Source organism: Micropterus salmoides, unplaced genomic scaffold (assembly GCF_014851395.1).
Source record: "Micropterus salmoides isolate LMB-PRFRI ecotype aquatic unplaced genomic scaffold, ASM1485139v1 Ms_hic_scaffold_4, whole genome shotgun sequence".
NCBI lineage: Eukaryota > Metazoa > Chordata > Actinopteri > Centrarchiformes > Centrarchidae > Micropterus > Micropterus salmoides.
In genome coordinates, this window is record NW_024043372.1 from 7712888 (window position 1) to 7732395 (window position 19508).

The 19508-nt window shown below is 39.3% G+C and overlaps 1 protein-coding gene across 1 annotated transcript; it reads left to right on the plus strand.

Annotated features, from left to right (window-relative positions):
• Window positions 1-9942: 9942 nt before the first annotated feature.
• Window positions 9943-16169, plus strand: abraa (actin binding Rho activating protein a). Its single transcript, XM_038697997.1, is given in 3 exon segments — window positions 9943-10412; window positions 10415-11007; window positions 14268-16169. Coding segments are annotated over 3 exon segments (1062 nt in total). The 5' UTR covers window positions 9943-10381; the 3' UTR covers window positions 14706-16169.
• The last annotated feature ends 3339 nt before the right edge of the window (window positions 16170-19508 follow it).

Here is a 19508-nt window from a genome sequence, read left to right on the forward strand (position 1 = left end):
GTTAGATTGTATTGGAGATGACAATGGGAAGATGGTAAACCGCTTTAATCCGCTTTACTTAGCCTATAGCAGGAAATAAGGACGGTGCTGGGTTTTAGATTCACACACACTTCAAAGAGAAGATGTGCGTAGGTGCGTTGTTGCACTGTCAAGACGTAAGATTGAAGCTGACTGATCCTATTAGGTTTTTCTGTTGACACACACCCGTGAACAGACACCTGAAAGAGCTTCACAGACACACACACATACATACACACAAATGAACTGCATATTAACAAACTCTCTCTGTGTGTCACACACACATCGCCGTGTGACTCAGCTGTGTCATATTCACAGTGGAGAGGGAACAGAGCGAGGAGTGCAGAACTAAAGAACGCCTGTCAAGTTTATTTCCGTCTCAGGCTGGCTTTTGCCTGGGCGGTGGTGCAGTTGTGAATTCAGCTTCATGCTCTGATCTGCTGCTGTCCCACTTCCCCGTCCCTTTGCTTTGCTCTCATGGATAAAGGCAAAAATAAAAAAATAAAAATAAAAACTGCAACATTCACCTTCATCCACCAAACCTTTCCACAAACTCAAAACAATTCAAATACCAAACAGTGAACATCAACTGTTTGTCCTGCTTGTATGTTTTGTGACCATAAGTAAGTGCGACTGAAGAAGAGAGATTTTAAGAGTGTCACATTCTGCCTGATCGGTCCTGTTTAGGTCTCTGTGAGTTTTGTTCATTAGTCTGTTTGGTATCTGTGTTTTTGGTCCATCTATTGTGTTATACTGTTTTCCTGTCCTACTACTTAGTCCTGCGTCTCAGTTCATGTCTTAGTGTTTACTCCTCGTCTGTGTACTTCGGTGTTTGTTGTTTTGCCCATGTGAGTTCTGTTTAATCAGTCTGTGTTCCTTGTTGGTGTTAGTTTATCTGTGATCTGTTTGCTGGTGTCTGTTACCCCAGTAATTTCTCTGCCTGCTTGTCCACTAAATACTTTGAATTCCAGTTAGTGTATGGTCTTGTGTTTTACATCTGTAAGTGCCTCTCTGTTCCCCCCTGCTGTCTCTCTGCCTGCCTCTCTCTCTGTTCCCCCCTGCTGTCTTTCTGCCTGCCTGTCTCTCTGTTTTCCCTGCTGTCTCTCTGCCTGCCTGTCTCTCTGTTCCCCCCTGCTGTCTCTCTGCCTGCCTGTCTCTCTGTTTTCCCTGCTGTCTTTCTGCCTGCCTGTCTCTCTGTTTTCCCTGCTGTCTCTCTGCCTGCCTGTCTCTCTGTTTTCCCTGCTGTCTTTCTGCCTGCCTGTCTCTCTGTTTTCCCTGCTGTCTCTCTGCCTGCCTGTCTCTCTGTTTTCCCTGCTGTCTCTCTGCCTGCCTGCCTCGTTAGCCTTGATCCCTGTCACCTGTGTAAAAATATATGACTGGTGTCTCTGTTCAGTCTCGGTCCGGTCATTGTAGTGTGTTTACACTCAGTCGTGTCTTGTGTGTGGACTGTGTGGTTCTGCCTGTTCTTCTGCTGTATATGTCTGTTGGATTTTGGATGCCGCAACTGCCTGTAAGCCTGAGATCCTGCAATTTTTGGAATTAAAATCCCAGAGACGTGCATCTCTGCTCCAGTGTCTTGCGTTTGGGCTCTCTACAAATAGATAAATAAGTTGTGTTTGCTGCTCATAGCACTGATTCTATAGGTCCATTTAGCAAACTGGAAAGTGCTAATAAGGTAGCATCAAACTAAATAAATAATAATAATAAATAACTTAAAGGAACATAAAAAATGGTATTAGACACATTTACCTTTACCAATTTGAAAACTAACGTGTCACAATAGATCAATAAACGTGAATTCAGTTTATGCTAAGATTAGCATTGTATCATCTATCAATATCAACCATGTTGCCTTTACACAAATGAATACACAGCAACTCAAAACAGCAACAGAATCCAAGACCTTCAGATCAACTGTATGCAACAGGTAGGGCTTCTGCCGACTAAAGATTTTCCTAGTCGACTAGAAGTTGTTAGTTAAAGCCACTAGTCAACTAGTCATCAGATGTTTATGATATTAGTATAATAGTTTAAATATATACTTTTGGGGCATCAGAACATGGTTTGAGTACAACACAGTAATAATATCACACAAGGTTTGTTGTACAAAACATGTGAATAAATAACTTCCAAATTCCAACCAATACTTGAAGACATATCCACATGATGGATGATGCATAATGATATAAAATGCACTTGCAAACAACTTGCTCCTCTCCCACTTTACAACTCTCCTGAGCCATCTTTGTGTTAGTCGTGTTAACATTCCCTAGTGTTCTGAGGTCTCAGCTAATAGGGCCACTAGTAGCTAAAGGCAATGCCTACAGTGAGCAGCAGTGCCATGTACAATAATACATGTGTAATACATCCATGAGCAGACGTACCGGTAAGTGACGTCCATGTTACAAGAGAAAAGGTCCATGTTGCAACAATTCTCTTTTTGAGGTTGTTGTTTTTATCTGCGATTTCTGCGAATTGTGACCAATGAAAACTTGATCAATTAAGACTCTTCTCATTGACAGTTTGTCGACTATTTGGGGACAGCCCTAGCAACATTTTATAAGCATTAAAAAGGTAAAGGGACTTCATTCAAGTCACGTTTTAGTAAAAAATTTATTTTCTTCTTGTTTGTTTAGTTTGATTGTGACCAGCTAAAGCTTGGTTACAAACTAGCTTGAAAAACATCAGAAAACATGACCTTGTAAAATATCTCACATACAAGGCTTTCAAATCCAAAACCTTTAATGAAACAATGAATTATAAATTGTGAATAAACACAAAATGCCATTACATACCGATGATATAACCAAAGGCATAAGATGTATGTGGACATTTACACAGATGAACTGAAACACTATTAAGCTACATTCTTTTTTCACATTCACCCACTTCCTGGTTAAAGCTGTGAAATAATAGGAGCCACGAGGTGGCATCACTGCTTGTAGAGTACTTACATTAGCATACCCCTGAGAACCACTACGTGTAACTATTTCAACTCCATACAGTTTCAATAAAGTAGCCTCCAATGACTTGTGTGTGTTAATTCTGAGATTAAAATAAAGCTGTTGCTATTTAGGGCTTGCGAAAAGTAATGTTAACAGTGACAAGCAGCAGGGCTGTGGTGATATACTGGCACTCTCCAGCAGACACACACACCGGGACAGGCTCTCGTACTAGAGCTAGCTGAGCTACAACAAAAGTACCCACGCAGTGACTCTCTCAAGGGGACCATAAACATGCTTGTAGTGTCTGTCAAAGCTCCAACAGACTCCCTGTCTTTCCAGCAGGGAAACAGGGAGTATAGCTGCTCATGGCTGGTTAACTGTGATTACTAGCTCTGCATCCCTGTCGATGCCACACTGAATGACGCCCAAACAATATGCTCATTGCTCCCAAGTCTGCAGGAGCGGAGCTGGTCTGTGAACCGATTTTGCAGAGGGGCCCACCCCACAGTTTGAGAACCACTGCCATAAACAATCATTGGAATGGTGAATACATTTTTCTTAGCGTCACAAACTCCCTGATAGGACTCTTGTTATTATCAGAATTTGTTACATTCCAATTGTGACAATTCCATTGTCCAATAACATTGGGAAAGTCTGAAATTGGGAAAGTCTGAAATTATTTTATCCCATTCATTTGTGCAGGAGTTCAGGCGGCTCGGCTAGAGGAAGTTTTCGACAGGCATACTCTCAACTGGCTCGGCTGAAGAAGGACTCTAGCAGACATGCTCATTCGGCCCAAAAACGCAGAAGTGTGAGAAAGCCCATGGAGGCCTTTTCAGCGTATGCACATAGTGAGCAACTTACATAGGACTGAATGGGGCGTTCTCCTTAACATGTCCATGGTTGCTCCCCCCACTCCTCTGTTACATATTTTAAGACTGTGTGGCAGAGTTCTAGAAGAATTAGACGGTGTCATTAATTGATTGTAGCAGTATGTGAGTTTTAAAATAACACAGTGCATGCAAAAGCAATACCATGCTGCCATTTTTAGTCAGTGTAATTTTCAACTAAAAAGGACAAACAAAGGCATGTTTTAAGTGTGTTCAAGCTGTTTTTTGTTGTACACTGTAACTGTACATAGAGTAGTGTAACTGTTTCCTCTGTTGATCCAGACTGAAGAGCATCCAGAGCCAGGGACAGTTGCTCTTTTCACCAGAGACGGATTAGAGCACATTGTTCATCGCCAGTGCTGCGCAATGATGTCATCGTCATCATGGGCAGCCAGAGAAATGTTCTCTTCTCACACTGACTCCAATCTGTCTTCTCACAGTGAGACTTGGAAAGCACATTTGCGTGCGTGTGTGTGTGTTAACCTATACTGTACATATGTGTGTATGTGTTCATGCTTGTGTTTCTACCAACTAGAGTTTTAGACTTTGAAAGTGTGGACATTTTTGGAAAGTGACCTCACTTCCTCAAATGGCTGTTTGAGGGTTAATAGTAGAATTAGTTTTAAGTTAATGGTAAGGGTTAAAGTTTACCATGTCGCTGTGATGACTGAGGTTAGGGTTATGTGTTAGGGAATGTATTGTGTCTCTGAGGGCCCTCACAAGTACAGAAGTGCAAATGTGTGTGAGTATGTGTGTCAAAGGCTGTGCAATCGCAGTGTGTTTCTCACTCTGCCAGTACTGGCACTTGGCTCAGCCGGAGGAACCAACCAGTAATGAGATCTCACTTCTGGCTTGGCTTTCTGCAGCGATGGCGTCAGCACACACAGAAAAAGACATCCTCCAATTAGACTAAAATATACCCATTATGCAAGAGAGAAACACGCACGGCAAAAATATAGAAACTGTTATACTTGTGTAAAATGTTTTGTCAGTGAAAAACCCTTTGGGATAATTGACCCCAGTTTTCTGTTGTTAAAATGTTTTGATAAGAAAATGGAGCCGTAAAATCCTCCCCTTTCCCTTTCTTCCTGCTGAGGTGAGGATGGGTTATTAGGGCTGCCGCAGAGTCGAAGTTGCATGAACTGTTATATTTGAATGGTGCAATAAACACAACTTATATTGTCTACTAGCAGCAAAACAGCAAAATGACACCATCATTCCTGCATGCCATGATAAGGATTTTAGAAATCCACAAAACGAAAACACTTCTTCTCCAATGCATTCCCACACCCCCAGAAAATGTTTTACTATTTATATTAAGAATTAAATATTTGGATTCTTTATGTTTTAAAGTTCTTTATGTTTATATTTTCTGTTTTGCTTCCCCACTAGAACATCATTTTTCACACTACCAGAAAATAAATCTGGAAGTAGAGAATTTGAGTGTGCTTCAATTAAAACCAAAAGAAGTTGCTAGTACAGAACCAGCAGCTGCATGGCATGTTTTTTTTTTAATCATAGATAACAGATCCTGGTATGATGCATCCCGTGTGTTTGTGAGAAATGTACATAAATTCAAGAGAACTATACTGCAACAGCGCTGCAAAGTGGGAGGAGTTAATTTTTGCCATAGACAATGTGTCTTACTGTTGGAACACTTCTACAGCTTGGATCAGCATTGAACTCTCAAGGTTAAATGATCAGTTCAAGAGATTAACAACTGTGTTTATTTGTGTGTAATTTTAGTATAGCTGCTGTTATCACAAGTATACAGAGAAGACCAAATTTTTTGTTTTAAGTAAATCACACAATGAGTGGCTATTTCCACAGACTGCTTACTGATATAGTTACTCTATGGGAGGAGTAAAGATTACATGTGCGTCTTAGAGCAATGGATGAATATATACCTGTTCAACATGCGTCTCAGACCCCCTATGGAGGTGATTTTAGACGCAATCGGACTTTAATATATAAATATAAATGGTTTTCATGGGGTCTAAGAAAAAGGGAGGTTATGGCAGTTTAATTTGTACTGAAGCAAGCAACTGAAGATTGTTAAGCAGCTTATGAAGAACTTCCAACAGTCTTTGGGATACATCTTTTTTCATTCTGAATCAATTTGAATAATTGAATAATAGGCATTTTTATAATGTTTTGATGAGTATGTTTTTCATCAGATACTTTCTTGCTGACAATACACAGTGAGAAGTATAGGTTCACACTGGATTGTTAGTGGTTCTGTTGCATAGTCACATTTGGGAATTCGACAAAATGAACAATGACATTCCAAAGTCTGCAGGGAAAGATTGCAGAGGGATTTGCAAATGCTTTTCAAAACTACACTTTTGAATCCAGCTCTTGCTGACTTACTCAACTTAATGCTGAGCTAATCCAGTAACATCAGCTCAATCAATCGCTGAAAACGTCAAGCAAACTCCAAAGAATGATTGAAGAGATGTTTGAAGTTTGCTTTGCCATACATTTCATGGTTTATTAGTCCTTCCTGCAAACCAACAGCTTATCATCATGAGTCTGACCAGATGGAGGCCTGGGTATGTGAGATTTGGGGAAAACCTTGTTTGAAAGAAACACTTTTCATTGTTTCAAAAATGTATTGTGACCAAAACTTTCCCACTGAGCTCTTATGTCCAACCCAACCATATTGTAAATTCCTTTTCTATAGATGGGCACTTGATGTATGCACACAGCCTGTGCATACAACTGATAAATATAGAAAAGAAGACAAAAGAGACAATAAATGAAAAGGGCTAAGCTACATAAAGCAAATAGCTTAAATAGCAGTAAAACAGATGAAGCATCACCAAGGCAGATAAAGCATATTTGTGTTATTTGAATGAATTTCTGACCTGGAATGCTAGTATCTCCAGCTCAACCATGATTGATCAACCTGAGATTATAGTTTGTAGAGGTCTGCATATTGTTATATCTGAAAAAAAAAGTCTTACCTCGTCCACTGTGACCGCTGCAGTACCAAAGAAAAGCAGAAGAAAACATACCTCTGTTCAGATGCTCCTTCTGATGCATGTATGAATTCTACATTTTGTGTTTACACTGGAAAAAGCACACTTTCTCAGCACCGGTTCGTTCGTTGCATAGAAAACAACAGGCACGGTTGTTTTGACAAAACATTGTATGACCCAATGGTCAGAGGCAGTGTTCCTTAACAAGTCCTCACCTCAGACTAATACTGCTCTGATTAAATAAAAATGGGAGACAGATGTTGGATTTCAAATAGAAATAGACACCTTAATAGTAACCTTTCCCCAAACTTTAACAGATAAAAAACTGAGATTGGAAGCTTCCTACATGTGACCCAGTAAGGTTCAAAGGCTTATCACCAGCTTACTCCTCAAAAACAATTTTATTCTGAAATGTAATTCTGCAATGTCTACCTGGACTAAAGGAGGTCCCCATACTGATTCACAATGTGTAAACGGACTCAATGCACATATACCTTTAGAAAAATTCACGCACTAATGTGTTCCTGAGCAAGACACTTAACCCCTAGTTGCTCTGCAGGTGTGCGACCTCTGATATAAAATAGCAATTGTAAGTCACTTTGGATAAATCTGTCAGCTAAATGAATAAATGTACAGATGTGGCAAGCTTAAATGCACTTTTTAAGAACAGTAGACTGTATTTTCCATTAATAACTTAATCATTTTTATTACTTTTTTCTATCTTTTTGTATTTCTAGTTAAGCAAATCAACAATTTATCCTGAGTGAAACCCACAGAAATCTATTGAAATTTGCGAAAGTGTAAAGGTATGTATTATATTACAAATCTATTGTATTATATACAAATATCTGTGTTTATATTACTGATGGGGACAGTTTGACATTGATTTTCTTTTCTTCTCTATTTTTTTTTAAATCATTTGCATGTGACTCTTACTTTTAGGTTTGTCTTTTTTACTTTTTCATCAAAATGTACAACAACGTTTCTAATTTCAGTCTGAAGTTATCATAGTGCCATTAAGCAGAGCTGAACCTGCTCTATGCTGCAGGTGAAGAAACACAAAGAGTTTTCCTACAGGGATCGACAATTATTATTCAGCCAGTGACTCACGGTTCACATACAATATAAAAAGAGCCTTTCCTCTGATTAAGTCACGTCTATATACTCGTCTCATTACACAACGCGCTCACACCTTTCTCATATCTTTCAAGTGCCAGGCATGTCTATTTCTGTGCAAGCCTGCCGTGCACAGTGGGTGGTGGGAGCGTGCACGTGAGGCAGCTGCTGGCATGAGGCCAGGAACCTGAAGCACACACACTCACATGCACACACACACACACATATGCCAGAAACCTGAGCTGGTGACAGCTTGGCCCCCGGTTGGTTATTTTAGTCCGCAGACACTCAGAAGAGATAGAAAGGGTTTAGCAGGACTGAAACGTATTATTAATTCTCACAAACAGCATTGTCAACATTTCTTAATTTATAATTATGCTTTGGTTCATCAAGTAAATCAATAATACCTGAGTGGTTATCTTTACATTGTATTTTGTGCATGACGGTGATGCAACAAGGTTCAACTAAATGTCATGATAAACACTAACTGCAACTACACAGCTTCTTCATTGTCTGTTGGCTTTTCAAATCAATCAAAAACATATTTTCTGCTCTTATAAATTACATTCAATAGTATATATGCTATAAGGATGACAGCAGTAAGAAAAAAGGATTAAAGCATGAATCAAAGAGAATTAGTACCACAGTTGGAAGTCATCTCAGATTTCTTTGGTGAAATGTCTCATTTAATTCTGTTTAATGAACACTAATGACTGGATGCTGCTAATTAATCGGTAATCGCACAATAAATCTCTCAGTCATTCTGTCACTCAAACTACAGTTTTACTTTCCCCTGTGCTGATTATAATGACTGTCATTAATGAGGTTTGCCAAGAAGAATCTTATATCACAGTGTACATATTATGTAACAAGCCATATGAGAGTTAAGTCACTGGGGAATATGTAGTGAAAAACAAACAGGTTCATTAGCAGCAAAGTTGTTTTGTTTGTTCATTACAAACATAAACAGACTCTTTTCAGATAAAACTACGGAAGCAGTCAGTTTCTAAGACTTATTTATATAAAGAGTTTGGTAACAATTTGAGTTAATAATTTAAAATTATTCATGGCAACGTAATTATATCATTTCTGAATTTGTGATTTTTTTATTTGAAAGTTACCAGAAGATGCATGTAATATTGTTTTGATGTTTAATAAATAGCAGTGCATGTAATTCCATGTGGGATGGGCCAAACACTTGGCATCACACAGAAATAAAAACCCTTTATTGACTATATCAGGTATACAAGATACCATGACCACAGTTCAAAAAATATCCACACAACCAATCAAGAAACAAAAATAATTGTAAAAACAATTACAGCCATTTTAAAAACATCAGATGAGTGCAGACAACAAGTGAGTAAGGTGCATTTGAAGCCAATATGGAGTCCCTTTAATTGAATCTAACACACATACAGTATGAATCATAATCCAGAATATCACACTCACACATTCACAAATATACACAGACACTGAAATAGTTACAGTTAGGCATTCACAGACATGCAGACAAACACACACTCAAGATGGTTTGTATGTGACTTAATTTAAAACATTTACACTCCCATCAAAGCATAAGCTTGTCGTGCAGTAAAGGAAAGTTGTGTATTTGAATGAAAACATCCCTATATATACACAATGAACACACATGCTTGTCCCCCATGTATAGCAGACTGACTCAGAGCAAAGGCCTGTTTCTTGTTTCTTGTTTCAGTGTATTTGTGTGTAAGGACAGAAACCTCAGAGCTAAAAACACTGGACACCTGTTCCATGGATCCCACTGGGAGAAATTCCACTCCTCAGTCACTGTGTGTGTGTGTGTGTGCGCGCGCGCTTGTGCGTGCATGAACCTGTGTCAATAACAAGAATGTTGACACTGGACTTTCCTGTCTCACGTGGACATCGCGCGACATCACTTCCTTTACGACCCTTCACTATTTAAAGGTCGGTTTGGAGCCAGAGGGGCTTCATCAGAGGATTATAGCCAAAGTCCTCGCACTCCTCACACCAGGGGCTCACCCACTGACCGACTGACTATCTGAAAGGCTCTGGATATTTCTGTGAAGATCCAACTCGGCTATAAAGGCAGAGGCGGATAGACTTTTGTCCCGATCATCTGGGAAGTTTGCGAGAAGATTTAAGTCGGAATCTGGAACCAAGCTCAATATTTGTTCAAACAAATTCAAAATCAATTTTTTATTTTATTTCTTATGCTTTGTTATTATATTATGCATTGAGCTAACCTCTCATTTTTGGACAGTTTAAAAACACTGGAAACAGTGCAACTCAAAGACACATAGAAACTCTAAGAATTCACTATAGGATCTAGGAAAACACAATCTGCTTATTGGAATTTTCCAACAACAGAGAACATTTCTGAAGCATTAGGAAGGATTTCTAGGAAACGTCCCTTCTAGTACCTGTCACCATGAGTAGTGGTGGGACCACCACAGTTTCACCACAGAGCCTCAGGCTTTCCAACGGGCAGTACGGAAGATAAAATGCGCTGCTATGGTAGCCAGCTTGACCAAGAACTGGCAGGGCTGGGCTAATGACCACACCAACAAGCAGGACGCCATCCCAAGTGGCTGGATGCCTTCATCTATTGAAGAAGAAGCCAAAAAAGAGCGAGACCATGTGGTCAAACTCACCGTTACCCCACGCTTAATTGCAGCTGATGCTGCTAACAGTGGGAGTAAGATCCGGACCTGTGTTGTGAACAAGACTGTCCAGCCGAAACGCAGTGAGTGCAGCAGCAGCGATTTGGTCAACGCTATCAGAGAGAAGATGGAGTTGGGTCCCAAAGAGAGCAAGCCGTTCTTGGGCAACGAGTCCCCGACACGGAGGCGCCAGATGAGGGCGCTACAGAACGCAGGAGGAGGGGTCATTCAAGACAGGAAGCTGGTGCTCCAGGAGAAGAAGCTGGGGTCAAGGAGCAGCAGTGTTGACACAGAGGACAGTGGGCTGGGAGAGGATGCTGGGCTCAGCGACAACGGTGAACCAAAAACTGAGCAGGGTGACATCCAGCCCAAGAAACAGACAAACAGACCCAAGGTAGAGTGGTATATTACAAAGATTATAAATGGATGGAATAAAGTTTAAACATGATGATATTATGTTACCAACATAATTTAAAATGATTCAACATGAATTTAAATTTAACTTAAGCTAAACCAATCAATATTTTTATATTAACAAAGGATCTTATAACTGTGTGTAATGTGGAATTGGTGTCACTTGCAGTGATAAACCCACCCCTTGAGAATTTAGCTGCTAAAGCAAGGGCTAAAAGGACAGTGAATATTGGACTGACATTCATTAATCAGGTAGCCAGAAACACGATTTCAAATGAATATAATAATTCATAATAATAATATAGTTTCATGGCTCCTAGACACGTAACATAGGTTGGATTGTTGGATAACACATTGACAACTTTAGAAACTGATGATAGGTCAGTGTTTTGCTATAAGCTTGTTCTGCTGCACTTAAAATTAAATTGAATGAGAAGTTAGCTGACTAGGCTAATACAATACAGTTGCTTAGAAAGAAAAGAAAGAAAACGTAATAATAATATTAATGAATAACAAAAAAAACAAGATATCATTATAGCAAACTTGACCATGGTACTCATATGTGATTTATATTTCCCATTCCTTAAATGCCCTGTTATTAGTCAATTGCCATTTAGTAGATTTATTAGTAAGTTTTTGGCTCAGACACCCAGACATTTTATTTTGTGATAGAGATTGTGAGAATACTGATCCTTTGTACTTTTTAGTGTTGCTGGTGACAGGATTATAGAAGACCTAATATGTGTCAATAAGTCAAACCTTGATTGCCCTTAATTTCAAGTATGAGACAGAAGTTTTTACCAGACAGTTATGAGTTTCTCCTGTCTGCATTTTCTGAATCAAACACACAGTCGAGGACAAATACGCTAAATTTGAGCATAAATATTCCCATGCAAGTCATATGGAATACACAAGTTAAAGCAGAAGGCCCCTTGATGTCACCTGAAGAAATCCTATTCCCTCATGGACACCTGACTGCATAACAGTTGCATAGCTCCAACACTAAAACCGTCTATAAAAGGAAAAGGAGCCGACCAGTAGCCCCTTGATGTGTCAACAGGGTTGCCAGAGAGCAAGTCCAACTCATAAAAACACAAGCTGGACCGCAGCGCAGTGGAATATATGTAAATAAATATAGTCATGCTCTGCAACATGTTCTCCAACCTGACCTTCAGGTGGAACAGCCAGGGAGGGAAAACTGGGTGAAGGGGGAGAGGGCAGTGAAGGACAACAGGGGAGAAAGAGGTAATATGAGAGACAAGAATAATTTAGGGAAAAATAACTTTATATATTTGGATGAGTTTGCAATGTTCATGTAATGTAATGGGAATGCCATCTGAATTAAAATTATTTGATAAATGTATTGTCCATGTTAAACAATAACATGTAAATATTAATAATCAAAAGAAGAAGAAATGCCCAATGGCATTGAGGTTGGTTTAATGGAACAGATTTCTTGGCAATCTGGCCATCAGCCTTTAAGATATGTTTGTTAAATGCAAACAAACACCAGCTCTGATTTGGTCTGCACCTTAGAAAAATAGGGTGCTGCTGCTTAAAATGGCTGCTGCTTCTGGAAACAATGTTGAAGAAGGCGCAGAGATAGAACCCAAACAGCAAAAGTGCATAAAATGAGCTAAAAGCTAAACAAACTGCAAAGTCAGGTGTGTGGTCTGTGTATTTGTCATTACAAGCAACACCACATACATTACACACAGTCTTCTGATCCAGTGTTTATATAAAATGTTGATTAGACAGTTTAAATAAAAGTAGCAATACCATATTGTAAAATACTCTAAAAAAAGTTAAGATACAGAATTATTTAAGAATTTAAATAATAATTAATAAAATCAATTAGCAATGTGTACTTAAGTATAAAAGTAAAAGTCACCATTATTTAGAATGGCTCCTTTCACAGGGTATACATTAGGACTGCCAACTTTAAGTACTTTGCATGCTGTTGAGTAGTTTAATCTATTACAATGGGCCATATTTTATAAACTGATCTGATCTGACAGGTAACTTGTAACTAAAGCTGTTGGACTGAAATGTAGTGAAATAAAAAGTACAATTTCTCTCATATAATGGAAATGCCCAAGTAAAGTACAGATAACTCAAATGTATACTTGAATATACTTTACTTTTCCACTACTGGTCAAAGTGCAGAGCAGAAACACGGCAACCATTGCCTAGAAACAAAGACGGAGGTTAAATTCAAAGAAGAAAAAATGGGATCAGGAACATTATCACTTTACAGGTTTAGGGTTTCATGGAAGGTCCCTCTGTAACAAGTCTTCACTTTTCATAGCACAAATACCAAAGAGATATGGTGACATTGATCTGAAGACCTGGCAAGCTGAGGAAAATACCGAGGGAGGTGATAGGAGGGGGGAAGGGGGGACAGGGAGGTCTTAGTGGGTGAAGAGATTAAATAGGAAGGGAAAGAAGATGTTGATGAATGAAGGCATAGAGACAGAAAAGAGGAAGAGATTATGAGAAGCAAGACAAATACAAAATGAAAGAGGATGGAGAAAGGGAGGAAGAATTAGAGATGAGAAGATGTAGAGAAGGATTTTTTAAAGTTTGAATTGGTTAGTAATAGCACTGCTTTTCACAAAATTACTAATACTGGATGTAAAATACGTCTGTGCATGCTAGTTTATATTAGCATACATACAGTATTGCCATTAGTGTATGTCTGGCTGTGAAGCAAAGGCCAAGATGGGGATCAATTACACCAACTGGAGGGGAGTTTATTTAAAGATTGGGCAGAGGTGTGGGGTCGATGCAGAATCCTTAGCAGATCTGAAAAAAATAATACCAAACTAGTTTTAACTGAAAGAGAGCAACAGCCTCTTTAAGACAGAAAGTAGCAGGGGTTATGGAAATGTGGTCCAAACAAAGCTTACTCACAGATTTTGTTTTTTAGGGTGTAAAGTCCTGAATTCTGAAAATGCTGGATGCTACATTTCCAATAATACAACTTAATATTCCTCCATTATATCCATCTGATTGTAAATGTCTTCTTTTCAAACTCTATAGTGCAATTTTTCAGGTAAAGATAACTCTGATGACGCCACTAGGACATCATCTGAAGGGGTCCAGCTTTTGGCCCTGGAGGTGCCCCTTTAATAAACCTAATTTACATAAGATGTTTCGCTTTGTTCATTTGTTTGTATGGAAAATATCGGATGCTTTTTAAACTCTGATGTTAACCTGGCCACTATTCTTTGTCTCCAGATTAAGGTTGCCACTACAGGGGACATCAAAAACCGCTGGCAGCAGTGGTCCAAGCAGCACATTGAGGGCCAGAAGCTGAACCCCTTCAGCGAGGAGTTTGACCATGAGTATGCCATGGCCCAGCGCCTCCGCAAGGGCGACTCCGGCTACGGTCGCCCCAAAGACGGATCCAAGACGGCAGAGAGGGGGGACAGAGCCCAAAAACACATCCACAGGGAGATGGAAGAGATGGTATGGATTATCAGAGACATGGGCTTTAAGGATAAAGAGGGGAGGACTATCATTAGCTTCGGACGGCTCTTTGATCGCTACGTGAAGATCTCAGATAAGGTGGTGGGCATCCTGCTGCGCTGCCGCAAACACAAGATGCTAGATTTTGAAGGGGAAATGCTGTGGAAAGGACAGGACGATAATGTCATCATTACACTTAGGGACTGACAGAAATGTCTTACAAACAGTCACACACATGCAAACACACCCACAAATTTCACACAACAGCTTGTAGAGAAATAAAGCAATCCATGCTATCCACAATGCTATATCATGTACACAAGGAAAATTAAGGAATATTTGGATACATTTAATATGATTATAATGTTCAAAGATAATACACCCATACACAAAGCTTTAGGGATATACACATGGAAAGGAAATTATAGTTTTATCAGTCAAATAATGGCAGAAAATAAAAACTAGTCACATTTAACTTTAAATGTACATAAATTATTCAAGGGCATATACGTATATGTGGAGGCTTCACACACACTCTCACACCAGACTCATTAGTTCTTCTCATATACATGACAGGTCATTCAGTGACGGGAAACTATCTTTAGCATGCTAACCATGCTCGCCTTGCTAACTATGCTGCATGCTGGAAGCCTTGAGAATCCACCACAATGCCATTCATGGTAGAAATCTTTACTCAGATTTCTGAAGGATCATCTAATAACTTATCTAAAGACTTGACAATGTTATTTTGTTCTTTGCTAATTTTGTTGAAAACAAGTAAACAAGGGTAGCATGAAGTTAAAAACGTTACAAAATAATTTAGACTTCTGGTTACACAGCAATGTGACCAAAGTGTTTTATTGTCCTCTTTTAACTGAATTTAGTGTCTCTTGCTAACAGAGCTTTAAGTAAATGACTAAATAGCAGTTTGAGCTAATGTATACATTTAGGCAGGAAAAAAGCTGAGTTACTATTTGATTTGTACATTATTGTTAATTTATTTTCATTTTGTATGGGATTTAAATGTATGTTTACCAAATTTTTAAAATATCATCTTTTGCTCAAATTAGTTTAGAGAGGGCAGGTGACCACACAATTTCAATTGAAAGCAGATTGAGGAAGTTTAGGAAGCTCTGTTTGGGCTGATACACATGACTGCCTCCAGAACCATTAACTTTTTGTAAACCACACTGACTACATATTTGTGAACTCTACAATAGCAAAAGGATGGTTGTCATGCCTTTTACTCTTTATTTTCAAAATAGAAATGCTTTTTAGTTGTGTGTTAAACACAGTAATATTTTTAATAAAGGAACGCGGTAATAACAAGAAACTTGAACTACGTAATGGAAATCTTGTCTAGACTCTATGTCTAATATGTAGTCGTTTTGAAAATGACTGTATTGTGAAATGTATTTTACCTCAGTTTCACATTAAGGACATTTACTGTTGAACTGTGTTAAAGGTTCAGTGTGTACGTTTTAGTGCCATCTAGTAGTGAGGGTTGCGAGTTGCAACCAACAGCTCACTCATGACTCACAACTCTTCCCTTTGCAAGCGTGTAGTAGAAGCTACGGTGTGCTAAACCTGTGCTAAATAATATATGTGGTCCTCCATTTGTCCTAATTTCACTTCTCTTCTTTCTTCTAATAAACCAGACGACTACTACTACTCCTTCTTCTTATTCTTCTTTCCTATTCTTCATATGTATTCAACGTAGTGACGAAACGTGCTCTGTAGAACAGTTTGTCTGATTGGGCTACTGTAGAAACATGCTGGCGCTACATGGTGACTTCCATGTAGGGTAGACCTGTGGTTCTGTAGACAGAAATAGCTCATTCTAAAGGTAATAAAAAAATAATGGTTCATTATATAAGGTCTTTATACACCACTGAAAATATGTATATGTATGTATATTATATTGCATTTCTTTCAATAGATCCTCCTAAATATTACACACTGGACCTTTAAATAAGAATAAGATTTGTTTTTAATTTTTAACATTTTCTTCTTTCAAAGTGAAAGCCTGTGGGTCTTCTTACAGAAGTACAATTATGTTACAAAATGTGTTACAAAAACGGTGCAGGGTTGTGGATCAACCCTTTCTCACTCCCTGACTCGTCACATATGGATGCATGGTCAAGACCCATCAGTTGTGTCATCATTGTCAGTTTGTAATGCACTGGGATCCCAGATCACAGCTTCATAGTTCAACACAATGGGGGAAACACTGTAGTGTCAGTTTTTGAAAGTTAGGTATATGATATTTAGCAGAAAGTACTGTGTAAGGAGATGGTTGGGGTGGATGGAGGGCCAGAACCCAGACTTTGAACCAGGAGACCGGTGTTCGTGTCCTGTGTGAAACAAAAAGTCAACATTAAATATTTTATTTAAGTTACGCAGGTTACGTAAATTGCGTAAGTTACGCAATGTGACGTAAATTAACTTATGTGTTAACGGCCGGACGTTGCATATTTATTGTTGTTAACTCTACCTGACGTTGCATATTTATTGTTGTTAACTCTACCTGACGTTGCATATTTGTTGTTGCTAAGCATTGCGAACTTGACCACTGAGCCTTAAATATCTAAAAATTACGCAAAAGGGGTACCCAGGTGTTCAAAAGGGCCTTGACTAAGCGTCAATATGTAATGAGTCAGGAGTGAGAATGTGATGTGTGGATCTTGCACAGATTGAAATTATTATGGGTGTGTCATTACAACATATTTGTCTCAAGATACGCAATAATGTACAGAGCAATACAAGATGTAATAAGGGTTATACGTATATAGTTGTGGTTTACATTTCTACCTGGTGGGCTTCATAAACTTTACTTTCTTGAATGTTTCCCCAGTGTCCTTATTTACTGATGTCAATATTGCAATGAATTATGGGCTATTCCCTTTGAAACCTACAGAGTTGCAGACTTGCTAAAAATCTTTGGGGAAGTCTCCAGAAGTTCATGCCAGAGCCCTTAAATGCTTGCTGATACTGCAGTGAGACAGTCTTAAGCCCTTGTGGACTCTGTGGCTGTCAGTCCAGACACTATATCAGAGCTTTTTCACTTTTCCTCCTCACCCTCCACCATAACCACATTGCCATCTGATACTAAATACATCTTCAGTATAACTGAGGACTCCATTTAACTATTCTTACAGCTTAAAAGACTCTTACCTCGTATTTAAAGATATGGCCATTTTCCACCTGAGCAGTAGCATAAACACCAGAATCCACTTAATATTTGATACATTTGAGTATGTTAAAATACTTCTGAAAAGAGACCTGTTGAAATCATGCAACTAATTACTCTCGTTGCTTTGTAACAAAGGCCGAAGTAATTTTTCAATGAAATCATAAATCACTTTTTTACTGCCTGTTTGTCAACGAGCTATAACCTCACATAGAAATGAACGGCTTGCCTGTTTTCTCTATTCTGCTTCTTATGTGAGGGAATCGGGTCGGATCAGGTTCTCTGCATGCACACTCCCGAGCCTCTTACCAACCTAAAGCACACCTGTGCAATACCCATGCTGTCTGATCAGCATCTTGTTATGCCACACCTGTGAGGTGGATGGATTATCTTGGCAAAGGAGAAGTGTTCACTAACACAGATTTTGACAGATTTGTGAACACTATTTGAGAGAAATAGGCCTTTTGTGTACATAGAGAAAGTCTTAGATCTTTAAGTTCAGCTCATGATGAATGGGGGCAAAAACAAAAGTGTTGCGTTTATAATTTTGTTCAGTGTAGTTGTGGGGCAGTTAAGTGTTTACCTGCGGTAATTGGATTGAATCAAAGTCCAGCTCCATGTTACTTCATTTCCTCCTTTCTTTTTGTGTACAAAACCTGACAATGTCACGCTACAAAATGGCAATGTAGCAGGGGGGCGCTACAGTCTGTCACGGCAGAGGAGCATCAATAGGTGCGTTTGAGATTATGGTGGCTGACTTTCGGCGACTTCATAGTCTAACGTGAGCTGCAGGTGACTGCAGGGTCGGCGCCGTAAAATCAGACACATTCTACCTGCGTGAGCTTACTCAGAGCTGAGATCAATGACTGATCTTGCGGCAATTGCAAAGAAAAATGCAGCGAGACTAGGCAAAAGTGTGGTTCCAACTTTGTGCAGCCTGAGAAAGGCAACTGCGGCTGCCGGACTCGACGCCTGCAGTCGCCTTGCTTTAGGTTTTAATGTCATGTGACATGGTGACATTTTGCAGCGCCCGCTAAAGTCAGACACGATTTCTAACCAGCATGCATCACATTAAGTGAAATGCACCTAGTGTCAAAGTACAAATCTTTCCTATGGTGTTATTGTTTGAGGTAAAACATGCTATTTTTTGGAATTTACCCTGTGGGGAAAATGATTTATGTTTTAATTTACATTTGCACCATCTGAGGGCCTCCTGCTGGTTTAATTTACTGTGTGAATTTCTCTTTCTGTCTTTGTGTATGCAAGTCACGCTAGTATGTATGTGTGTGTGAGTGTCCTCTCTATCTATCGGTCTGCGCATGTGCATGCAAGTCATGCGTTTGCCTGTGTGTGTGTGTGTGTGTGTGTGTGTGTGTGTGTGTGTGCGCGTGAGTGCGTCTGCCTAGTGTGACCTGCCTTGGTGTCACGCAGTTGCTTTGTGTGTATGTGTGTGTGTGTGTGTGTGTGAGTGTGAGTTTGAGTGAGAGTGAGAGAGAAAGAGAGAGAGAGAGCTTAATACAAGCTTATCAGTTTGGTCACCAGGGAGTCTGAACGTCTGCCAGAGAGAGACAGAGGGAGGGAGAAAAAGTGAGTGATGGAGAAGAAAGATGTAAAGAGAGCAAGAGAGTTAATATGAAAGAAAAAGGGAGGAAGAGAAAGAGCTAGAAAAGATAGTAGAAGGAAGTAAAAGAGCAAGAGACATAGAGACAGAGAGCATTCCATCTAGACAGACAAGCTAATGCTTCATACGTCTTTTGCTGTTGACTGTTAAACAAAATGAATCCCTCCTCTCTCCTGCTCCACATCTCATTCTCTTCCTC